The 24,330-nt window shown below is 44.9% G+C and overlaps 1 protein-coding gene across 1 annotated transcript in view; it reads left to right on the forward strand.

The window, feature by feature from the left end:
- JHY (junctional cadherin complex regulator) overlaps positions 1 to 15,766 on the forward strand; it is a 36,155-nt gene extending 20,389 nt beyond the window's left edge. The window contains exons 4-8 of the mRNA XM_028708663.2: positions 5,396 to 6,069; positions 8,062 to 8,350; positions 10,829 to 10,909; positions 14,275 to 14,400; positions 15,307 to 15,766. Coding sequence (XP_028564496.2) covers positions 5,396 to 6,069; positions 8,062 to 8,350; positions 10,829 to 10,909; positions 14,275 to 14,400; positions 15,307 to 15,510 — 1,374 coding nt within the window. The 3' untranslated portion in view covers positions 15,511 to 15,766. The remainder of the gene's footprint in view (positions 1 to 5,395; positions 6,070 to 8,061; positions 8,351 to 10,828; positions 10,910 to 14,274; positions 14,401 to 15,306) is intronic.
- Positions 15,767 to 24,330: the final 8,564 nt, after the last annotated feature.

The following is a 24,330-nucleotide window of genomic DNA, read 5'->3' on the forward strand; positions in this document are numbered from 1 at the left end:
TGATAGCAAAAACCACAAAGCAGAGTGGTATACGAAAAAATAAAATAAATAAACAGATAAACAATAACAACAAACTTAATTCTTCACAAATCCAACCTTTTAAGCATCTTAGTTGACTTCCTCAAGTCCCTCCCTTCTGAGTTTCCTTGTAGTTAAAAGTAACAGCTTTCCAATATCATTATTAAACTAAAACAAATCCTAGGCCTATTTGTTTTCTTTCAAGTAATTTCTAATTTTTTATGTTACAATATTTATTCAAACAGTCCTTAAATTTCCTCCAGTCCTCTTGGAACTCCTCTTCTTTCTGGTCGTGGATTCTTCCAGTCAGGTCAGCTAGCTCCGAAAAGTCCATCATCTTCATCTGCCAATCAGCCTGGTTGGCTTTTGTACATGGAAACGGGGGAAGGTGCCATCCTGTCCTTTGCATGGAGGAGCAAAACACCTTGGACAAGCCCCAGAAGCAGCCGATTGATCTTTTGCCCTCATCACCGTGAACCTAAAGCAATGTAGGCACAGAACAGAAGCCCATTCCCCAAAAGGCCAAATCAGGCAGTTCTACCCCTGGGGGGGGGGAGGTGAGCTTAAGATAGGAACACAAGGTGAGCTTGCAGGATCAGGCCAATGGCCCATCTAGGTCAGCATCCTGTCCTCTTGGTGGCCAACCAGATGCCTGTGGGGAACCTGAAAACGGGGCATGAGTGCAGCAGCTGATATTGAGAGACATCCTGCCTTTGGCAGAGGAGGTACAATGCTGGTATGATTCAAACTCTTCCAATATGGACGTTTGCATGAAGAACACACAGAGCGCACGTTAATTCTCATGGCACAGTGGCAGAAGCAGCAGGCCCTCTTCCCGATGCCTCAGGTCAGTCCTCGATTTGCTTCAACTTGTTGCCTTTTCTAAACACAAGTGTTACATCTCTTTGGTAGGGCTGTTGGAGAATTAAAGGAACTTTGGCTCATCAGTTATACCAGGGCAGGTTGTAGCTAAGTGGTAAGGCATTCGCTTTGTGTGCAGAAAGCCCCAGATTCAACCAGTGGGATCTCAGGGTAGGGCAGGGAAAGGCTGCCAGTCAGTGTGGACAATATTGAGCTGCGTGGACCACTGGTCTCACTTACTATAAGGCAGATTCCTATGTTCCTCTGATTAAATTTGCATATGAGCAAAATGAAGAGTTCTGAAGCAGCTTCCTTCTTTATTTTTAGATGATCACATTTGTGTCATTTAGTATGTGTGGATGTGGATGGTAAGGGCTAAGAATTACTAAGAGGAGTCTGTACTTTACTTTTTCTATTTGCATTTTTTGTAGCTCCTATTTTATTGTATGATGAAAAACTTTAATAAAAAAAACTCCCAGAAAAAAAAATTTGCCTTTTAACATGGCACTGACCATCTGTCAGTTTTACAACTGCTTGGTCGCCCTGACTTCGCCACTGTGATCCACGCGACGGTCACCTCCAGGCTTGATTATTGTAACTCACTCTGCATGGGGCTGCCCTTGAGACTGACCCAGAAACTCCAGTGGGTGCAGAATGCCGCGGTGAGACTCTTCATGGGGTCCTTGCCGCGGGAGCACATTCACCTGGTGCTATACCAGCTGCACTGGTTCATGGTGGAGTACACGATCAGGTTTAAGATGTTGGCTTTAACCTTTAAAGCCCTATACAGCCTAGGACCCTCATACCTACGGGGCCGCCTCTCCTGGTATGTCCCATGGAGGACCTTATGGTCTTCAAATAAAAACATCTTGGAGATCCCGGGCCACAGGGAGGTTAGGCTGGCCTCAACCAGAGCCAGGGCTTTTTCGGCCGTGGCCCCGATCTGGTGGAATGCTCTGTCACAAGAGACTAGGGCCCTGCGGGACTTGATATCTTTCTGCAGGGCCTGCAAGACAGAGCTGTTCCACCAGGCCTTTGGCCAAGGCACAGTCTGACTCCCTCCTTCTGAAATCCTCATAGAACTCTAGCCCAATGGTTGCCATTAATTTGACTCTGAATTGATTTTAGAATGAATTGATTTTAGAATGTATTTCAATTAATTGACTCTGATTTTATGTAAACTCTGCTATTTTTATTGTTAGCCGCTCTGAGCCCAGATTTGGCTGGAGAGGGCGGGATATAAATAAATTATTATTATTATTATGAACTAAAAAGGGGGGATTAAGAATCTGCTGACTGATTAATTAATTAAGTTTGAAAGAAATAAAATAGTTTATTAGTCTAACATTGTTTGGTCTAATGTTGCTGTTTGGTGATTTTGGCATTATTGTGCCATAATAGATTTGTTACTTTTTAGGGTGCCCCAAGACGCGGGTGGCACTGTGGGTAAAAGCCTCAACGCCTAGGGCTTGCAGATCGAAAGGTCAGCGGTTCGAATCCCCGCGGCGGGGTGCGCTCCCATTGCTCGGTCCCAGCGCCTGCCAACCTAGCAGTTCGAAAGCACCCCCGGGTGCAAGTAGATAAATAGGGACCGCCTACTGGCGGGAAGGTAAACAGCGTTTCCGTGTGCTGTGCTGGCTTGCCAGACGCAGCTTGTCACGCTGGCCACGTGACCCGGAAGTGTCTGCGGACAGCACTGGCTCCCGGCCTATAGAGTGAGATGGGCACATCCAAGTGGAAAAATCGAAATTGGAGACAGAACTACTAGAACCAAAAACTAAGATATTATCGAGAATGTATAACTTGCTGCTTAAGTGGAACACACAGGATGAGACAGTTAAATCTGCCATGATAAAATGGGCACAGGATGTGGGACATAACATTATGTTTGAAGACTGGGAAAGGTTATGGAACACCGGAATAAAATTCACGGCATGTAGTGCCCTGAAAGAAAACATTATGAAAATGATATACCGGTGGTACATGACCCCAGTCAAGCTAGCTAAGATATATCACCTGTCTGACAATAAATGTTGGAAATGTAAGGAGGCAGAAGGGACATTTTTTCATCTCTGGTGGACCTGCCCAAAAGTGAAGGCCTTCTGGGAAATGATTTATAATGAATTGAAAAAGGTATTTAGGTATACCTTCCCTAAGAAACCAGAGGCCTTCCTGCTGGGCATGGTAGACCAGAAAGTGTCAAAGAAAGATAGAACTTTGTTTATGTATGCTAGCACAGCAGCAAGAATACTCATCGCAAAGAACTGGAAGACACAAGATTTACCCACGTTGGAGGAATGGCAGACGCAGTTGATGGACTACATGGAACTAGCTGAAATGACCGGCAGAATCCGAGATTTGGATGAAGAATCAGTTGAGGGGGATTGGAAAAAATTCAAAGACTATTTGCAAAAATATTATAAGTTGTATGAATCTTAAGATAGTGCATGTTATTGGAAATGTTATGCTTTAGCAAATATGATTAAGCAAATGGTAAAATAAGTCACAAATGAGAAAAGAAGTTAAGTGAACCAAACATATTATGTTTATTTTAAAGGTATCAAAATTAAGATACAACATATTGAATACGGAGACATAATAATTGAAAGTTGTAACAAGGTTTGAAATAAGGTAACAAATTGCTGATATTGTTATTACAAAGAACGCAGATTTGGAAGGTGTGGGGAAGTCAAATGGGGATTTACGGAAAGTGGAATGTTTATATATCTATAACTTTATTAAGGTTTTTTCCCTTTCTTTTGTTAAAAAAAAAAAATCAAAAAAAAAGTGTTTCTTGTATTTGGTTTCTTCTGTACTATTTGGAATGTACAAAACTATGAAAAGAAACGCAATAAAAAATATTAAAAAAAAAAAATAGAGTGAGATGGGCGCACAACCCCAGAGTCTGTCAAGACTGGCCCGTACGGGCAGGGGTACCTTTACCTTTACGTTTTAAGACTTCATTTTTTTAACACTGGTGTTTTTGCACTTATAAGTATCCCCAAGTCTTCTTCATCTTAGTGTCAGGCCTCCTTAGGGAGGAGGGTGTTTGTTTCTAAGGAAGATTGCTGCCTTGTTTATTTTAGAATGCAGTGGAGCACAATTAACTGATGCAGAAAAAAATGTAAAACTCTTCTGAAATGGAATTATTATTCTTTTTCAATTTCACATTTTTTCCTGAGCCTGCAAGCACTGCACTGGAAGCCAGGCAGGAAGGGAGCAGTCCTTGAACTTTAAGAAGTTGACCGCTTACCACACATGCACTTAATTTGTCCTGGTCAAACAAAATCCAATTTGCTTCTTTTTCATGAAGTAATCGTTTTCTGCTTGTAACATATGTAGTTCGCATGAGCTGATAATCTTGCAAATGTTCCTGTGCAGAACCATTAGATGCAAAAATGCCATGCACTGATTGCTTACTACTTGTGTAATACTTGAGGTATACACAGTGGTTAAAGCTTGTTTACATGGTACTTGGAGGGAAGGCAGATGCCTTCATTGTGACTCTGGACCGAATGCTGCCAAGGTCATGAGCAAAGCATGCATTCTTGACAAGCTATGATGCTAACTCTTTTGAAGATTGAGGCACCGAGCAATATTAGGGCGAGAGGGTTCATCAGTATTATCACAATTCCAAATTTACTACTTCCTGTTAAAATTTGTTGGCCAAACTTCCTGTTAAAAAAAGTTGGCCAAGCTTGCTCATGACCTGATGTTTCAAAGCAATGAGTCCTTGGGCACCTCAACCTTGTTTAAGGTCATAGTGTTCCACTCTCCCTATCTACCTCAGTCACAAGGTCCATGAGCCTTCCCCTCATTCCTGTTTGGATTCAATTACAGCCTCTTTGCCCATATCCCAGCAGGTAGGCATGGTTTTTTATGAGTCTTCGTCTACAGTGGTACCTCGGGTTACAGACACTTCAGGTTACAGCCGCTTCAGGTTACAAACTCCGCTAACCCAGAAACGAATTAAGTACTTAACCTGAGGTACCACTGTATTTGTATTCTATTTCTTTTTATTCACTTATCCTCATCAAGAGCTTCTCCCATTTCATCACTACAACCTGAGAGATGGTAGATTGCCCTAAAGCCATCCAAATAGCCTCTCAGCTGACCAGAGATTTGGACCCGGGTTTCCCCGACTCAATTCCAAAACTCTCTCCACTACGACACATTGGTATCAAATTTTATTTGATAGGTACATGCACAAAAAGGACCCATCGCCATCCAGGTTTAGGGCAGGTGTTCCATATAGTGTGGTAGCCTGCATGGTATAGCAGTTAGTGTGTTGGACTAGCACTGGGTTCCAAATCCCCACTACGCTGTGGCATTTTCACTGGGTCAGTCATGCTCTCTAAGCCTAACCCACATCGCAATCCTTCCCTTGGAGAGGCTGGGATAAAGATGTCATAATAAAGAAGCGTTGCTTGTGTTGCTTGCCAGCATTTTCAAAACATGATTCTTCATGAATGCAAGATATATTGAGTTTCACGATAACTTTGTTTGCTTGTTTTAGGCTCACCCATACCAATGGCCCGAGACGGGCAGAACAGACCCGAGCCAAGCTGCACCCCCAAAAGAAAGCTCTCTCCAGCATCCATTGGGAGCCCAAGTAGAACTAAGAAGCCAGTATGGTAGATGTCACAATCTGTTAGAATTTGAGAATGCTTGTGCAGATTCCAGCTCTTATAGAGAAGTGCCTGATTTGGAGCAGGACGCCAGACGTCCGTTGCATCACAGGTTGCATCCAAATCCAAGTGCCGCTCATTCAGCTGCCAAGAGGTCTGGTCAGGACAGCCCGTCGTCTCCAGACTCGGCCTATGTTGTTCATCGGGATGGCAAGCAAAATTCCATGAACTTGACCTTTGCTAGGAATCCTCTTCAGCCAAGCTCCTACCAGAACTTCACAGGGTTTCCTTCACCATGTACTGGTGAAAAGAAGAAGAAATACCAATGTGATCCTGAAAACGCTTCTGGGTCCCTCCATCAGTATCCCTATAGGCATACAGTTTCAGAGCCTCGGTCTACCGCCAGACATGGCAAGTGTTGGAACCTCGTAGGGCACAAGAGCTTTTCGGATGCCTACAGTGCTGGTCTTCAACAGCCTGTAAACGGAGAAGTTTTGTCTTGGAACCCCAGACAGATTTCTACAAAGAAGACCCTCGGCAGCTATGTTTCTGGTAACTCAGAGTAAGGATGCAGGATAATCAATATTATTAAAAGAGTCAGAGGATCAGGGGAGCATTGTAGATATATACAGGGCCGTCTTAAGCATATCCGGCGCCATGGTGCAAAGATTCTTCCTGCCCCCCCCCCCGACAACTCCAAAACAAAGGAGGGGCGGTAGAAAATGTCCTCTTCCTCCCCCACCGCCCTGATCCCCAGTGTGGTGGCGGCGATCAAGCAGGAAACCGTGCTGGCGGACATGCTCTCTGGCGTCTGGGCACCCGGACGGCAGCCTGGGAAGGCTGTCCACCACCTTTTGCCAGGAAGCAGAAGGAGGACAATGACAGGGAGCAGGGCAGTCTTTAGCAGATGCAGAGGCTTGGGAGGGAAGCTTCCATCCTAAGCCTCTGCAGGGGTCGCTCTCCTCCTGCGGAGGCTTGGGAAGGAAGCTGCACACCCGCCAGCCATATAGTTGGTGGTGCTGGTAAAGCCACGCAGCTCCCCCACTCGCTAGGGTGCCCCTGAGTGCCTGGCACCCTGGCGCAACAAACCACTAACACCAATGGGAAATATGGCTCTGGATACATAGCTAGTACTTGCTCATTTTCTCTTGATTTGTGCCTGAAATTGCCATGAATATGGACTGTGGTCCCCAATTAGCACATAACAGATACTAACTTTTCCGCAGTATTGGCCATGTTTTTACCTATACAATTGTCTTGCAATACCTCTCATCCACTGTAAGAGCTTTTTTTCTAAAAAAATATTTTGTTGTGCTGCTTCTAGCATTCAGCATGCATCTTCATCTCTCTTTCACACACACACACACACACACACACACAGGCTTTGTTATCCCACTTAGCAGCCAGGTGAGTGGGGTAGCTAGGAAGGCTCACTCATTTGTTTTAGGGTACAGAGAAACTTATTTGGTTATGCTATCTCATGGTACTTAACTAGCCAGCCAAAGCCGTCACCTTGACAAAGGAACTGGTTTGGCAAGCTTGCTCTTATACCTTCTACCTCACCAAATACAGGATTGCAGGTTCTGAAAGGGATTCCATCCAGACTGACCTCCCAACTCATAGCAGTTTGTTTGTTTTTCCAACCAGCAGTCGTCTTAACAGACTGCTTATTTCCACACTCCACTGCAGTATATATCATAGAATCCTAGAGTTGGAAGGGACCTCAGAGGTCACCTTGTCCAACCTCCTTCAGTGCAGGAATCGTAACTCAAGCATCCATGACAGGTGGCCATCCAACCTCTGTTTTAAAATCTCCATTGAAGGAGAGTCCAGCACCTTCTAAAGAAGTCTGTTTCACTGTCAAACAGCTCTTACTGTCAGGAAGTTCTGTCGGAATCTCCTTTCTTGCAGTTGAAGCCATTGGTTCAGGTCCTACCCTCTGGAGCAGCAGAAAACAAGCTTACTCCATCTTCCATGTGACAGGCCTTTAAACAGTTGAAGATGGCTATCATATCTTCTCTTAGTCTCCTCTTTTCCAGGCGAAACATACCCAAGTCCCTCAACTGTTCCTCATAAGGTAAAGGTACCCCTGTCCATTAGGTCCAGTCACGGATGACTCTGGGGTTGCGGTGCTCATCTCGCTATATAGGCTGAGGAAGCAGGCGTTTGTCCGCAGACAGCTTCCGGGTCATGTGGCCAGCATGACTAAGCCGCTTCTGGCGAACCAGAGCAGCGCACAGAAACGCCATTTACCTTCCCGCCGGAGCGGTACCTATTTATCTACTTGCACTTTGACATGCTTTCGAACTGCTAGGTTGGCAGGAGCAGGGACTGAGCATTGGGAGCTCACCCTGTCGGGGGGATTCGAACCGCCGACCTTCTGATCAGCAAGCCCTAGGCTCTGTGGTTTAGACCACAGCGCCACCGGCGTCCCTATATGACTACCTAGATAGGTCTAAAAATGATTCTCACCCCGCTGCTGCTGCTGCTTTCCATGGTCTTCCTTTTTACTTTGTTTCCTTTTGCTTCCCTTTTCCTGCTCTTCTTCCTTGAGGCCGTCCCATCCACCTACTCACACCCCTGTAAGAGCCCTTTCCCCAGCCACCCGGCTCATCCAGGCGGCAGAGCGGCATCACCGAGAAATCTCTCAGCTGGCAGATGATCACCTCGCTGTGAGCCAGTTCACGGCCATGTTTCCTCCCATTATACAGAGGGGAGAGAGCGACTCGCAACTCAACATGGAGAGCTGTGAACAGACCCGCCAGCCCATTCTGAGCCGCAGCAATTCCGAAGGCTACTTGATTCAGATGGAAAAGCAGAAGGAAAGGAAGGAGAACAGGAAGGTAAGCTGGGGAGAGCACCAAGCAGAGCAGGGGTGGGTGGGTGGAAGCGGGCCTGTGGTCCAGGGACGCGGACTTATAAAAAATATTGGGGGGGCCCGGGAAAGCTCATGAATAATAAATAAGCTCATGAATATGCAAATAAAGTGGCTCCGGCCCTAAATAGGGCAAGCCACGCCCCCCAGCCAGCCAATCGGCTGGCTGGGAGGTGTGGCCAGTCGGGATTCCCCTGTTCTCGCGGGGGCCAGGAGGAAGGAAATTCCCCCCGGCAGTGCCTTGGCAGTGGCGGTGGTGCTGCGAAGCAGCGAGGCAGGAGCCCCCGCCCCCGGGGATTCCCTAATCTCGCGGGGGACGGCCGGGGCTCTCCGACTAGGGCGCGCGGCTGGCTGGCTGGCTGGCGAGGGAGCAGGTGGGGAGGAGGCGGGGGACGGCGGCGGCGCTCTGCTGGAAGGGCGCCCGAGATTATTGGGGGGGCTGAGCCCCCCCAAAAAAATTTTTGAGGGGGCTCGAGCCCCCTCAGGCCCCATGGTGTCGGCGCCTATGCTGTGGTCTCCTAGTGTTTTGTGATAGATCTGCAAGGAATTCTGGATCTCAGTTCCTTGAGCAACAAGGGAAAAAATCCCGATCACCTCCTTCTGAATCAGTGGTTCCCACCTTTAAGAGAGGACTCTGTGTTTCCTTTTCTCTTTGTTTCTCCGTTTTTGTTTTAATTTAGATTACTTTCTTTTGTCTTATTGCGTTACCAAAAGAAAAAAAAGCTTCAATAAAATCTTACCAAAAATAAATTAATCAGTGGTTCCCTAAGTAGGTGGTAGCACCCCTGGGGGGCAGGTACCTAGCAGGGCACAGGATGTATAAATGACTATCAGGCTTTGAGAAGCTGGTTTTACCAGAGCAAGTACACCAGTTGTTTGTTTGTTTGTTTGTTTGTTTGTTTGTTTGTTTGTTTAATAAAGCTAAATACCGTAATTCCGGCGTATTAGGCGACTGGGCGTATTAGACGACCCCCCAAATTGGCATTTATATACATTAGCAGGAAGCCAGGCTGCAAGTCCGAGAGGGAACCATTACCCTTGCCATTTTGCTCCTCAGTATACCCACCCCGCTTCCCAAGGAAAATAAACCAAAACCCATCGGATGCTACAGGATTCCCGAAGCTCAAATATTCTCACAACAAACTTAACCGGGGTCCCAGTTCACTACAGCTTTGATTTTGTAGTTCCTTTTTTCAACAGCATGTCCAGACCCCAGGCAGTAACAATTACATCCTGAAACTGGGACAGGACGATTTTGGAAAATATCCTCATGCACCCATGACAAATTGTAATGTTTAAGAAGCTGGCTTCTGGCCCCAGAGCAGACAGGCTAAGCTGAAATAATTGTCCATGAGTGATGACTCAGATGGCTCTTTGTGGATTGCTGCTTCACTGCCCCTAAGAAGGGGGTTAGCTGGATTAGAACCATAACTGCGGGGCAGATTTCCTTCCCTTTCTCTTCCTCCATATCCAGACTATCATCTTTTGTTCCCTTTTTTGGATAACGGTCTTAACACACAGACTTCTGAAGAATTTCACAGAGGGTTGCCATTCATAATACAACCTGCCCCCCAACTTTAGAGAAGTTCTCTTTGTTTGCTTGCTGGAAATGTTTACATTTTTCTCAAAGATAGCCACAACAACACCAAGTTGTGAAAATGATCCTTGACAGAAAGGGATATCAGTTTCTAATTCTAGTTTTCCTTATCAAGCTGCTGGCCCAAGTCTTCCTTTCCCCCCAGCCTGTGGGTGGGACTCTCACAGCCAAATTCTCTGGGGCTATTATGCTGGATGCTTCAGAGCAAACAGAAATTTGTATCTTGGCAGTTAAAGCTGTGTGGGGCAAGTGAGAGCCCAGGCATGCTCACCAAAAAACTTAAAAGTAAGATCCCCATTCCTATTGTAGTACCAGAGTTTGCAACTGGGCCTGTGCAGCAAATTCAGAGCCTTCCTGTCAACGCTTGGGTTGTCTTTGGCTCAGCTGAGTTGTCACAGGAAGCCACTGTTTCCTATACAGGAGCAAGTTATGGCAAGGAGCTCATGTGTTATACCTTGTTCTCCTCTTGTGCATGCCAGAGGAAATCAAAAGCATTATTCCAGTTCTGAACAAACCACAGTTTCTCTTGATGTTCCCAAACTCAAGGAACTGCGGCTTGTTTATGCTCTAGTTAGTGAAAGCAAACCAGGATCAAAGCATAGTTTCAGGTGCTCACTTGTTCACTAACTTGAGTTTGAACCAACCACAGTTTCACGAGTTTGAATGTCATGGGGAATATCTTCAAGGCCCTTCTCCAGTTGTTGTTGTTGTTTTTCCTGCTCTTCCTGTGGGTCATTATTGATCCTTGCAGTCCTGGTTAAATTAAGTCTTCTAACAATGAATGGTGGAGGTCTTTGCCTTTTGCTCAGAAAGCAAAACTTCATCCCAACATCCCAACTCTCTGCTTAGGGTTCCAGGACAAAAGGCTACATGAAGATGGACCTCAAGTTTGGAGGCCTTGGACCTGACTATGAAACCATCAAAGAGAAAGTAAGCAGCATGCATGGCATTAAAAATAATAATAATAAAATTGCACATCTTGCAACTGCCCTGCAGTGGGGACAGCAACAGGTGTAATATTATTGTTGTTAATATTAATATCTTTAATATTGGGCAGTATCCAGTGCTCCCCTTCCACTAGCACAAGTGATGTACACTATCAGAATGGACCTCTCCTCTCCCCTGAAGCCTCTGGTGTACTTCCAAAATCGGCTCTGGAGGGAGGAGAGCAAACACAAGTGGCACTGGGCCAGTGCTACTTTGGATACAGACGGTTGTTGTTGTTGTTGTTACTGATACTACTACTACTACTATATTTTTAATTGATTTGTTAATTTATTAGATTTGTTACCTGCGCTTCACCACTAGCTCCTCCATCGTTCTGCCCAGACACTGAGGTCCAGCGCCGAGGGCCTTCTGGCGGTTCCCTCGCTGGGAGAAGCCAAGTTACAGGGAACCAGGCAGAGGGCCTTCTCAGTAGTGGCACCTGCCCTGTGGAACGCCCTCCCACCAGATGTCAAAGAGAAAAATAACTACCAAACTTTTAGAAGACATCTAAAGGCAGCCCTGTTTAGGAAAGCTTTTAATGTTTAATAGGTTATTGTATTTTAGTGTTTTGTTGGAAGCCATCCAGAGTGGCTGGGGGGACCCAGCCAGATGGGCGGGGTATAATAAATAAATAAATAAATAAATAAATAAATAAATAAATAAATATAATTACTGCTCCTAGGGCAAGTCACAACAATGTAAAAATGCAGTATTAAAATCAGTTAAATCAATTTACAATCAGAAAAATTGGTATGGGGGGTGGCCTAAGGGGCCTGAGCCTGCTGTCCCTTCCCCCCTTTTTTTTCTTCCAAGGAAGCACCGTCCTGGTGAGACCCCAGCCACCCCCACTGTCTTCATTTTCCTGGAGGCATCTATACCTTTGAATTAGCACCTGCAAATGGTACACAAATTTGTGGTGTGGGGCTGTACCCCAAATGAATCCTTTGTGTTATGTAGCAGCATCCCTGAGAGACAATGAATTTGAAATTGGGGGCAGTGGAGGTTTTTAAAGTCGGGAATGGTGTGGAGACTTGGACTCCCATCATCCCCCATCAATGGCAATTATGCCTGGGGCTGATGCGGACTGGAATCCCCAAAACATCTTGGTGGGGGCAGCCTGAGGGAATCTAGACTAGATGATCTGCTCCCATCCATCCCTGTGGTTCTCTTTGTTCTTCCTGACCCAAAGAAACAGAGGTGGGGGCAGGGGCAGACACTGTGTGCTCCGAACCCAGGCGCATTCAAAATAGATCATATTTTCAATCTGCCGTTTTCTTTGCCCTTTGGCAAAGGTATCCATTAGTCGATACTCACCTGCGGAGAATTCCAATTGCAGATAAGTACACCCAAGTTTATTCTCTTCCGGCTGGTTCAAGTGTGCATTACTTTAATGCAATTGAGCTGCCCTTGCGAATTCAGATGGCCTGGCTTTATTGCAGAAGGGAGGAAAATGAAAGTAAACACAGCAGAGCAAATGTAGCCGTAGAGTAGCTGAATGCACATTAGGCCCTGTTAAGAAACATCAGGTGCTGCTGGACCAGAGAAGAAGATGGAGCCAATCATCCAAGAAAGGGCCTGAAAGAAGCCTCTTTTCTCCCCCTTTACCGGGGATGATTTTGCAAGATGCTCTGAGCAGATAGATGGGAGAACATAATCCTGGCTGCCCTTCCACCCTACTGATAAGACAACAGTGATATAGCATTTGCAGTCTAGGAGAGCACCGCGGGGTGTTGCAGTGGGGGAAATAATTCAGCAGACAGCACCGGTCCAGAGTACTTTAAAAGCTGCTTTGATTCCTTTGGCCTTGTGTGTGAAATGAAGCAGATTGGACAGCTGAAATGGGAATAAATGCAGAGATCCATAGCTACACATACAGCCTTCGTGAAACCATGAGGTTTTGTCTCTCCATAAAATTACGTGTCAAGCATAAAATGCCATTCTGGTATGACTAGGGCCACAATGATGTTTTATCGTGTTTTTAATATTTTTTGTTGTGGTGGTGGTTGTTGTTATAGTTGTTGTTGTTATTATTATTATTATTAGCCATGAGCACTGAAAAGGTTATACGCCCTCCTCAATATGATTTTTTAAATAAAAAAATATTAAACCATAGAATAAAGATTTAAAGATTTAAGCACGTGCTTCTTCAGACCAGTGGTTAATCCATCACCGGGTATGGCTGGAATGGCACAAGTGGCGTCTAAGATGTAAAATCATTTCTAAGGAAAGTCCCACCCACTTACTATAAATTTCAGTAGTTAAATATTGAAATTTTTAATATTGTATTGCTTGTAAGCCACCCAGGGGCTATTTATTGATGGGTAGCTATATAAATTTAATGCATAAATAAATTTGAGTTTGAACATGTCTCCATTGTTGAAATAAGGCAGATGGATATACAGTGGAACCTTGTGCTATGTACCATCCCCCTTGTGAACGCTGCGGGTTATAAGCGCCGCTAACCTGGAAGTAGATGCTCCCAGTTGCGACCTTTTCCCCGGGATGCGAGCGGAAGTCGCGTGCCAGCAGCATGGCAGCAGTGGGAGGCGCCATTAGCGAAAGCGCGCCTCATGTTACGAGCGGTTTTGGGTTACAAATGGATCTCCAGAATGGATTAAGTTTGTAACCGGAGGTACCACTGTATAACTGTTTCTGTTGTTTTAAAAACATAAAAGATGAACAACCTGCCTGGAACGTGAGAGGAGGAGCAAGAATGGTCGCTGATAGTCCTGTTCAACTTGATAGAATATTCATATGTCATGTCATTTATGAAGCCAAAACTGAGCTAAACTCTCAGTGACTTCTCTTTAAGTGTCCTATCCACACCCTCAAAGTAAGTTGGGTGAGCTGACCACACAATCAGAAACACAAAAGAGAACAGAAGATAATTTAAGTCAGTCATTTAAGTCAGTCCTGTGTGTTCCTCAAGATGTTTATGGTGGCATAAACCCCATTTCATCTTCACAACATTCCTGTGATGTAGGCTAGGGCGAGAGACCATGCTCTGACAAATACCACCCACTGATCTTTGTACTCCCCAGCAGGGATTTCTAAACCCAGTCCAGCACTCTATCCTCTTCCAGAAGCAGCTGACACAGTGCCCTCCAGATATTTCTGAACCACAGCTCCCATCATCCATTGGCCATGCTTGGCGGGGCTTGGCGGGGCTGATAGGGAGAGTTGCGAGTCTAACAACAGTCCCTGCTCTTGTCTCTAAATTTATCACCGACCATCACACTGCATCCTTACAGTATTTGCCCCAGACTTGTTAAACAGTCCTTCGACTACTGCCATTTGTCTCCCAACAGTCCGAAAAGATGAAGCAACAGAAGGAATATGCCAAGCAGGTTAAGGAACACAACATGAAGAACATCTCGAGCGCTCGGAAACCGCAGCCGAGGCACGACAACAAATCGGCCCTGTCCAGGCAGAAGGTGAGTCAGCTCCCAGAAAGAGAAACTCAGCAAGTAGAGGGATAAGAGGCACTGGATGGCTCAGCCCTTTTCCTTGAGTCAACAGCACATAGGATGCTTCCATGCGGCAGTTTATTGCTCATGCATCACATGCAAGTGTTGTTGTTTTTTGGGGTTGTTGTTTTTTTTTGCATCATCCATGCAACACCATTCTCATCAAAAGGCCATCCTACTTCTCATCCTCACACCTCAGCTCAATCCACTTTTTCCATTTCTCTAGGATTTTATTTACATAATGGATTTTCCACTGGAAACTTTGAATCCAGATTAAGCGGGGAGATGGTTTGAGGTGGCCTTTTGATGAAAAGACGGTGTGGTGCAGGCACTAAGCAAAGCTTTTACGCATGAGGAACACCGAGTCGATAAACTGCCACTTGGACGTGCCCACAGAGGCTCTCTGTGCTGTAAAACATGCAGTTCACGCGGTAAATTACCACTTAATGAATGGTTATCTCTGTTCACCTGCTGCTTCTCCCTTAAAGCAGCATGAAGGTGATTTCAGCAGACCAGTGGCTGGGAAGATGGCAGGCATGGTTTAGCATCCTTAACCTGTCCACCACCCACTTCTCAATTTTTTAGATTTCCCCAACCCTAGTTACTTTTCTCCCATATTCCAAACTTGCATGTGGAATCCCAGCTGGGGAGGAGGGACAGTGTGTAAGGGATGTGAGTGGGGGGTCGTTGTGTGGAAACAGAAGCCAGGGGGAAGGTTAAGCACCCCTCCTCCAGCTTCCCACTTGAAAACTGAACCCAGCCACCAGCACTTCCAGACGTGAAGTAGATGCTGGATGTGTAACTTTGTCCTTTCCTGAGAAGCGCAGTGTTCCCCCTGCTGTGTTCATTGATTTTTTCATTTGCTTCCTTCAGGCCCTAGAGTACGCCAAGACCATCCCCAAGCCCAAGCTATATGTGTCAAGGCCGTCGGAACAAGAGCCCAAGGACGAAAAGAATCTGGCACGCACCTTAAACGGAGAGAATCTTCCTCCCATTTCATCTCTCGAATCCCTGCAGAACAGGCACGAAAAGGAGAAGCAAGTTGTTGCAGCTTTCAAAACCCTTCATATTGTATGAGACTGAGCCCAAAGTCACAGGGACTGCAGGCCTTCCGAGGCAGCAGAGAACTGGACCGTTTTGTTTTGCTCTGCTCTTGTCTTTTGATGGTCGCCCCGAATGCCCAAGGACTGGCATTGAATTATGAGTTTCTGCTATCACAAAATGAACTTTGAAGATGTGAAGTATTTTTCTCTCCTTATTCACCCTCCCTCCCTTGTTTTTATTTTTTTTATGTCAGATTTTATTGTTGCTAATTAAAGAGTTGGATAGGTAATGTTCTAGAACGGTCTTAATTTATTTACACCACCTTTCTCCCTTTTATTATTTCCTTGCCAAATCCTTCACTGGGCCAATGTCATATTACACCTAGGGCCACTCCAGGTTGGTGAGGGGTTGTGTTTTTGGGGGTGGTGGTATGAAGTCTGTTATTTTCCAGTCAGGCAGAAGTCAGCTAAAGTAAATATATGATTTTATGCTAATGATGAGTGTTGAAATGCTGTCAAATGCTCAAGCTGACTTGAAATACCATTGGAAATGCTTTGGGGTGGTTTGTTTTGAAGAAAAACTGCAAAGCAACAGTTATGCCAAGGTGTAATTTTGGGGCCTTCCCCAAGGCTCGCAGATGACACTTGTTGGGAACTTGAACTACTAAAAGCTTAGTGAACTACTGGCAGCCCACCCAGCCCAGCCCTGTTTACGTGGGGGTTACATCCCAAGGCACCTCACGTGCAGTACCGGATTTACATGTAAGCTAAACAAGCTATAGCTTAGGGCCCCACTCTCTAGGGGGCCCCCAAAAAATCTAAAGGGAAAAAACTGGATGTACATTTCCAAAATATAAGATAAAAACCAAATAAAACCTACATACAGCAACAGTGTTTTGTGTTGTATAGGCTCCTATTTGTTATGTGCAAGTGGCTTTAAATACCTATGAGGTCCATGAATTACCATATAGCATATATTCAGCACAAAAAACAGTGACAATTTGTTGTTGACAAAGGACAGCTGGACATATAAAGGGCCCCATTACCTTCAGAAGCTTAGGGCCTCATCAAACCTAAATCCAGCCCTGCTCATGTGTTGGTGAAATCACGTATAATTGAAACCCATGAAAAAGCCTGCAAACACCCCATTCCACTCTTTTAGTGAGGTTTCAGTGACATCTTTATGACATTTCCAGGTCACTTCCGGGTTCAGCACGACACATATGTGCACATATTGAATGCACGTAAACGGGTGGCTGTCTGTACTGAACTAAATGATGGTTTCAGTTACTTGGGCATTCATTCTGCAGAAACAGTGGCATGGAAAAGTCACCCTTCTGTGCCTTCTAGGACTCCACAAATTGTATTCAGGAATCAAAGTGAGCAATATGGCTTCCTTAGCCCTTACTCTACACAGTGTGAAATGATTCCCAAATCAACGTTTTTCCAGTTTCATTCATATATATATATATATATATATATATATATGCTTTCGTAGATTTTCACGGGTACAGGAATGCAGGTTTTGGTGTCCTCGGGTATCTTCCCGTGTAAAAGTTGGGGTGTCTAGGCGACGTTTCGACGAGGTCTCACTCGTCATCTTCAGGCTGGTGCTTTCGGCTTCTTGTTACTGGAACAGAGCAGGATCTCAGTGTTTGAGTTCCTATAAATACTGTAGAGGAGGTATGGTGTATGGTCTATGAAATACCCTGCAAAGTCTGCCCAGCCACGTACATTGGACAAACAAACAGACGAATAAATGCACGTATCGCAGAACACAAGAATGCCGTCAAAAAAGAAGAAAAAACTTCCTCTCTCTTCCAACACATGAAAGAAACAGGACACGAAATTAATTTTGCAGATTCCAAATTGCTCTCTAACATGGAACATCACCACAAGAGAATAATCATGGAAGCCATCGAGATAGAGAAACACCCTCACAACATGAACAAGCGTGACGACACATCCCGCTTGCCAGACATCTGGAAATTAGCCCTCCCCACAAAAACTGACACCAGATCCAGAGGCACACAGAACGCCATCACCAATCAACCACACCAGACCCAAACCCAGACCCTCTCCACAGATAAATTACAGACACCATCCAGTAGCCAAACCATGGTGGCACCTCCGGATGCTGCACCCCCCTGCAATCCCTACACAGATCTGGCTGGCACAGGCCACAAAACCACAGCTCGCCCCTATACACGAAGCCAAGCCAGAGCACAACTAAATGTAGTACACCCATCTTCTCAGAAAAACTCTTCACAAAGTTCAAGAGGTCAAGACACAAAGGCTTTAGCAACTAATCCACACCTAATGACCCACCTAAGTGGTACTCAGGATATCACTCAAGAAATCACTCAAGATATCCCTCAAGCAATTAAGGAACAAAAGAAGAAAAGGCACACTAGCCTGGGAACTTCCTCTCTGCCCAGAACACTGGAGGCCATACACCATACCTCCTCTACAGTATTTATAGGAACTCAAACACTGAGATCCTGCTCTGTTCCAGTAACAAGAAGCCGAAAGCACCAGCCTGAAGATGACGAGTGAGACCTCGTCGAAACGTCGCCTAGACACCCCAACTTTTACACGGGAAGATACCCGAGGACACCAAAACCTGCATATATATATATATATATATATATGCTTTCGTAGATTTTCACGGGTATAGGTATGCAGGTTTTGGTGTCCTCGGGTGTCTTCCCGTGTAAAAGTTGGGGTGTCTAGGCGACGTTTCGACGAGGTCTCACTCGTCATCTTCAGGCTGGTGCTTTCGGCTTCTTGTTACTGGAACAGAGCAGGATCTCAGTGTTTGAGTTCCTATAAATACTGTTGAGGAGGTGTGGTGTATAGCCTCCAATGTTCTGGGCCGAGAGGAAGTTCCCAGGCTAGTGTGCCTTTTCTTCTTTTGTTCCTTAATTGCTTGAGGGATATCTTGAGTGATTTCTTGAGTGATATCCTGAGTACCACTTAGGTGGGTCATTAGGTGTGGATTAGTTGCTAAAGCCTTTGTGTCTTGACCTCTTGAACTTTGTGCTCTGGCTTGGCTTCGTGTATAGGGGCGAGCTGTGGTTTTGTGGCCTGTGCAGGGATTGTAGGGGGGTGCAGCATCCGGAGGTGCCACCATGGTTTGGCTACTGGATGGTGTCTGTAATTTATCTGTGGAGAGGGTCTGGGTTTGGGTCTGGTGTGGTTGATTGGTGATGGCGTTCTGTGTGCCTCTGGATCTGGTGGGGATTTTTGTGGGGAGGGCTAATTTCCAGATGTCTGGCAAGCGGGATGTGTCGTCACGCTTGTTCATGTTGTGAGGGTGTTTCTCTATCTCGATGGCTTCCATGATTATTCTCTTGTGGTGATGTTCCATGTTAGAGAGCAATTTGGAATCTGCAAAATTAATTTCGTGTCCTGTTTCTTTCATGTGTTGGAAAAGAGAGGAAGTTTTTTCTTCTTTTTTGACGGCATTCTTGTGTTCTGCGATACGTGCATTTATTCGTCTGTTTGTTTGTCCAATGTACGTGGCTGGGCAGACTTTGCAGGGTATTTCATAGACCCCTTGGTTTTCCAATTGGATTTTATCCTTGGGGTTTCTGAGGATATTGGCTATCTTTTGGTTGGCGCAAAAGGCTGTTTTGATATTGTGTTTATGGAGGATTTTGCTAATTTTATCTGTAGTGCCCTTGATATAAGGAAGGAGGGCCATGCCATTGTTTTCTTCTGTGTCTTGGTTTTTGGGGGGTGTTTCTTTTTGGATTAGCTTCGTAACCCTGTTTTGCTGGTATCCATTGGCAATTAACACATTTGAGAGATTCTGTAACTCAGTTGTCAAGTGGTCTTTGTCAGCCAGGCGTTTGGTTCTGGAGATGAGAGTCTTGGCTACGGAGTTTATTTGTGCAGGGTGGTGGTGTGATTGTGCATGTAAGTAGCGGTTGGTGTGTGTCGAGATGACGAGTGAGACCTCGTCGAAACGTCGCCTAGACACCCCAACTTTTACACGGGAAGACACCCGAGGACACCAAAACCTGCATATATATATATATATATATATATATATATATATATCCATACTGTGCTTTTTATTTTGAAAATGACTTACAGAATGCCTTAGAGTTAAGCAGTACTATATACCAAGATATGGAAGGAAGGAAGAAATACTCTGCAGCATAAACTTCCCCAAGCTTATCCACAATATTGCTGTCTGGAGGAGTTACTCTTGCATGATAGCACAACAAAAGAAAAATCAGGGAGGAAATCCCAGTAGGAAAATTTACAGGATTTCAGTGGGAAGCTACAGGACATGCACTGTTTGGAAATGAAGCAGCATATCCACCCCAAAATGCTTGCAGGCACAAATAGAATTGAAAGTGGAAATGAATATAACCACCCCGATACCATCCTGAGCACAAATCATCATGAATGCACAATGCAAAGGCTGTCTGACACAACCTCAAGTGAATACTCAGAAGCCATGGCAAATTCCAGGGGTCTGGTGCATAGTGAACAGTGTCATTGGACCAGTCCTGTGGAATGCTCTTCCTAAGGAGATCCAGCAGGCATCTTCTACATTAACCTTTAAATGTTTGCTGAAAACCTTTCTGTGCTGCCAGACTTACCCAGACCACATATTTCCTGTAACAGTCAGCGGGTGATCTGTAAATTTGCATGTGGTCTTCATTGCGCAATTGTAAACGGCTTTGATTTTCTTTTTGCAAATATGAGATGCAGAAGTGGCCTTTTTTTAACAAATAAGATAATAAATAATCTTACATACCTTGTGCAAAGTGTAGAACCTTGCATGACCCAAGAATGTGGCTCCACTGCTCCTTTGGAAAGCCAAACTAAAAAGCATTTAGCAGGCCCATTTTTTGAAAGCGGCTCAGTTTCTGGACCCCTTCACACCTAGGAAGCTGCCTTATACAGTGGTACCTCTGGTTAAGAACTTAATTCGTTCTGGAGGTCCGTTCTTAACCTGAAACTGTTCTTAACCTGAGGTACCACTTTACCTAGTGGGGCCTCCTGCTGCCGCCGCGCAATTTCTGTTCTCATCCTGAAGCAAAGTTCTTAAACTGAGGTACGATTTCTGGGTTAGCGGAGTCTGTAACTTGAAGTGTCTGTAACCTGAAGCTTCTGTAACCCAAGGTGCCACTGTACAGAGTTAGATCATTGGTCAATCTAGCTCAGTATACACTGACTAGCAAAAGCTCTCCAGGATTTCAGAGACGGTTCTCTCCCAGTCCCGCCTTGGAGATTCCATCAAGGATTAAAACTGGGACCTTCTTTGTGAAGAACAAATGCTCTGCTCCTGAGCTACCATATTTTTCACACCATAAGACGCACCTGACCATAAGACGCACCTAGTTTTTAGAGAAGGAAAGGAGGAAAGCCCCGTTTTTGGGAGGGGATCAGCTCACAGTTGTGCACCTTCTTTGCAAAGGGGAAAAGCCCCTTTTTTTGAGGATCAGCTCAAAGTTGTTGAGCTTACTTTGCAGAGGGAACGAATCCTGTTTTTATGGGGTTCAACTCACAGTTCTGCAGCTTCTTTAGGAAAGCAAAGGGAGCCATTTCTACAGTTTCCAAACAGATAATCTAATCAGCCAGTCACATGTCGCTGGGGAAACAGCCTCTGTCTGCAGAACATTCAACAATGGAGGCCTGGGCAAGGGGGCGGGGCCAGAAAGGGAGCCAGCGGTCGGCCACACATTCACTCCATAAGACACACAGACATTTCCCCTTTCTTTTTAGGAGGAAAAAAGTGCATCTTATGGAGCGAAAAATACAGTACATCTTCTTCGCCTAGATTACCTGCAGAGCAAGGGCTGCTTCTGCAGGGCACAAAGCCACATTGCAATGGTGTGAATGTGAGGTGGGCCTTTCTCAAAGAATTGCCTTCACCAGGAAAAAAACCCCACACCAAACCACGTGATCAGCCCTGCCCACATGTGCAGTCACACACTTGCTGTGACAATGTGGCATTGCACCATGCTGAAGTGGCCCACACTCAGTGGTGGAGTTCTCTTTCTTTCTGGGTCTACTCTGTCTCCCAGCTCCCCTCCTTTATATTCACTTAGGTGACAGGGAGATGCATGAGCACCCATGTCCAAATTTGCTATAATAATAATAATTTATTATTTATACCCCGCCCATCGGGCTGGGTTTCCCCAGCCACTCCCAACAGAACATTAAATACACGATAAAAGATCAGACATAAAAAACTTCCCTGAACAGGGCTGCTTTCAGATGTATTCTAAAGTCAGATAGTTGTTTATTTCCTTGACATCTGGTGGGAGGGCGTTCCACAGGGCAGGCGCCACTACTGAGAAGGCCCTCTGCCTGGTTCAGCTCTCCCCCAGAGTGCCACTGAGGCAGCTGCCTCAGCAAGCCTCATTATAGCGCTGGCCCTGCCTTAGGTCTCCCAGATATTGCCTGCAATCCTGCAACAGAGTAACATTTCCATACTGCATAAGAACTGCTTATCTACAGATAATAATCATCCCACCCCAAAATGGTAACACTTTGAAGCATCTCTTAGTAGGGCCCAAAACTTGTTTCTCTGATTAGATGTGATAATCCCCCTAAATACAAAGCTTGAGAACCTATTTTTTAATGAAAGCTTCAGAGGGATATCAAAGAACTATTTACTCGCATCTAATATTTTAATTAGATTATATTCTCAATTTAACCCATTACACACACACACTGCTTTGATGAGCTGCACGCCTAGTGTTTGGCCCCAGATGCTGGAGGTAATGAATGCTGGACCTCTTTGATTTAATAAGCATTTCTGCCTTTCCAGTCTGACTCTCTTTGTATCTATTTTTTATTAGTATTATTATTTTTTTCCTGAGCCCATAGAATTTGGTTAATTGAAGGAGTCTCTTACCACCACACATTAAGGGCTCTAAATTAGCATTCCCTTTTCCGATTAGAAAATGCAAGCGGGCATTTTTGCTTTGATCCAAGGATTTAGCTGAAGTAGCCCGTGCTCCCTTGAAAATGAGCTGATGGCCTTGTTATTAGGGTAAAATGCAAATGAGGCCATGTGTTAGGAAATGCTTAATGTCTTAATTGATCACCTTCTGTACTGTCTGTGCCTTCCTTACATCTTCCACATCACCTGGAAATAAGGATGCCATTGAAAAAGGCAGGTACAACCTCAGCTTTTAGGGACATTCAAATTGTACCCATTAAACCCCTAAATTGTACCCATTAATCCCCTAAACACACACACAGCACTTTAACTTTTAACAATGCCCTGTCGCTTCTTTTAACGGTGAACTTGGGCAATCAGTGAAGATATTTATACTTTCATTTTCAATTCCTTGAAGAACTCCATCTCAGTCTTAGGACATTTAGCTTATTCTCTTTGCAGAGTGGTATTTCAATTGTTGTTGGCCGAGATAGTTGGAAAAGGGGAGAGAGCCATTGCTGGGTGGTGGAGCATAGAGTAGTCTATGCAAATAGTGTCTGTGTCTCTAGGTAGAGCTGTCTGAAACCCTGGAGAGCTGCTGCCAGTCAGTGTTGACCTACTGAGCTGTATGGACCTAGGTGGTCTGACTTGGTGGTAGTTTCCTATGTTGTGAATGTCCTCTAAAGGGTGAGCGGCTAAAACTTACCAAAGGGTCATTGAAAAGTGCTGACTTCTCTTTTTTTAATCCTTTGAGGCCAGACATTTAGCGGCTGTTGCTTTTTTATTATTTACAGCAGTGATTAAAAGACAGGGAGGCCTTGCAATACCTTTGCCAGTCAATGCATGTCTGTAATGTCTTCCTTGTATGGGGTTGCTTTGAAATTCCAGGAGTTCCTGGGAAGTAACCATGTCCCCAGCTTGAGAAAGATGCACAGTGCATGTAAGTCCCATGGTGATCAATGGGGCTTACTCTCTAGTAAGCATGCTTGGGCTCTAAGCCTCCATGGTTTCTCAAACTTGGGTCTCCAGCTGTTTTTGGACTACAGTTCCTAGCATCCCGGATCACTGGTCCTGCTAAGCTAGGGATGCTAGGAGTTGTGTTCCAGCGATAGCTGGAGACCCAAGTTTGGGAAACAGTGCATTAGAGCAAGGGTAGGGAGTCTGTGGTCTTCCAGATGTTTCTGGATGCCAGCTCACATCATCACTGACCATTGGCTGTGCTGTCTGGGGCTGATGGGAGTTGGAGTATGGCAACATCTGGAGGATCAAAGGTTCCCCACTGATCCCTGTCTTACAGGAATATTAGTCAGGCTGGTATGAGAAAAACAAAATTAATAAGTAGAAGGTCACAGCACTGATCCCTGTCTTACAGGAATACTAGCCAGGCTGGCATGAGAAAAATAAAATTAATAAGTAAAAGGTTGCAACACTGATTCCTGTCTTACAGGAATATTAGCCAGGCTGGCATGAAAAAAATAAAATTAATAAGTAGATGATCACAAGAAGAGGACAAGCAGAAGTGATTTAATGGAAATGCTAGCAAGTAAGGGGATATGTTTGTTTTTACTTAGGTTGTCAACCACTTTGAGGATTTTGATTTTTAAAAGAGGGTTGTAAAATTAGAAATAAAGTGTTGTCTTTGTGTCAAGAGGTAGACTACTCTAGAATACAAATATTTTACCTTCCTAACCATGTTTAATGAGTGTGTTTATATTATATCCTAGACAACATGATCCCCCGTTTCGGAATGATAGCTTTTTGCTATCCTATCATTAGAATGAAATGTGGAGGGCGTGCAATTTAGCTTGTTATCCAAAAGAACAGGTCAGATTGCCCTTTTAAACTTCCAGCTCAACAATATTTTCTTTCTGTGCAGTCAGGAAAAGGAGTTTCCCTTGGTTAAAAGGCACAGTCTTTATGGTTTAACCTTCAAGCTTGCATTAA

The sequence above is a fragment of the Podarcis muralis genome, chromosome 15 (assembly GCF_964188315.1).
Source record: "Podarcis muralis chromosome 15, rPodMur119.hap1.1, whole genome shotgun sequence".
Taxonomy (NCBI): Eukaryota; Metazoa; Chordata; class Lepidosauria; order Squamata; family Lacertidae; genus Podarcis; species Podarcis muralis.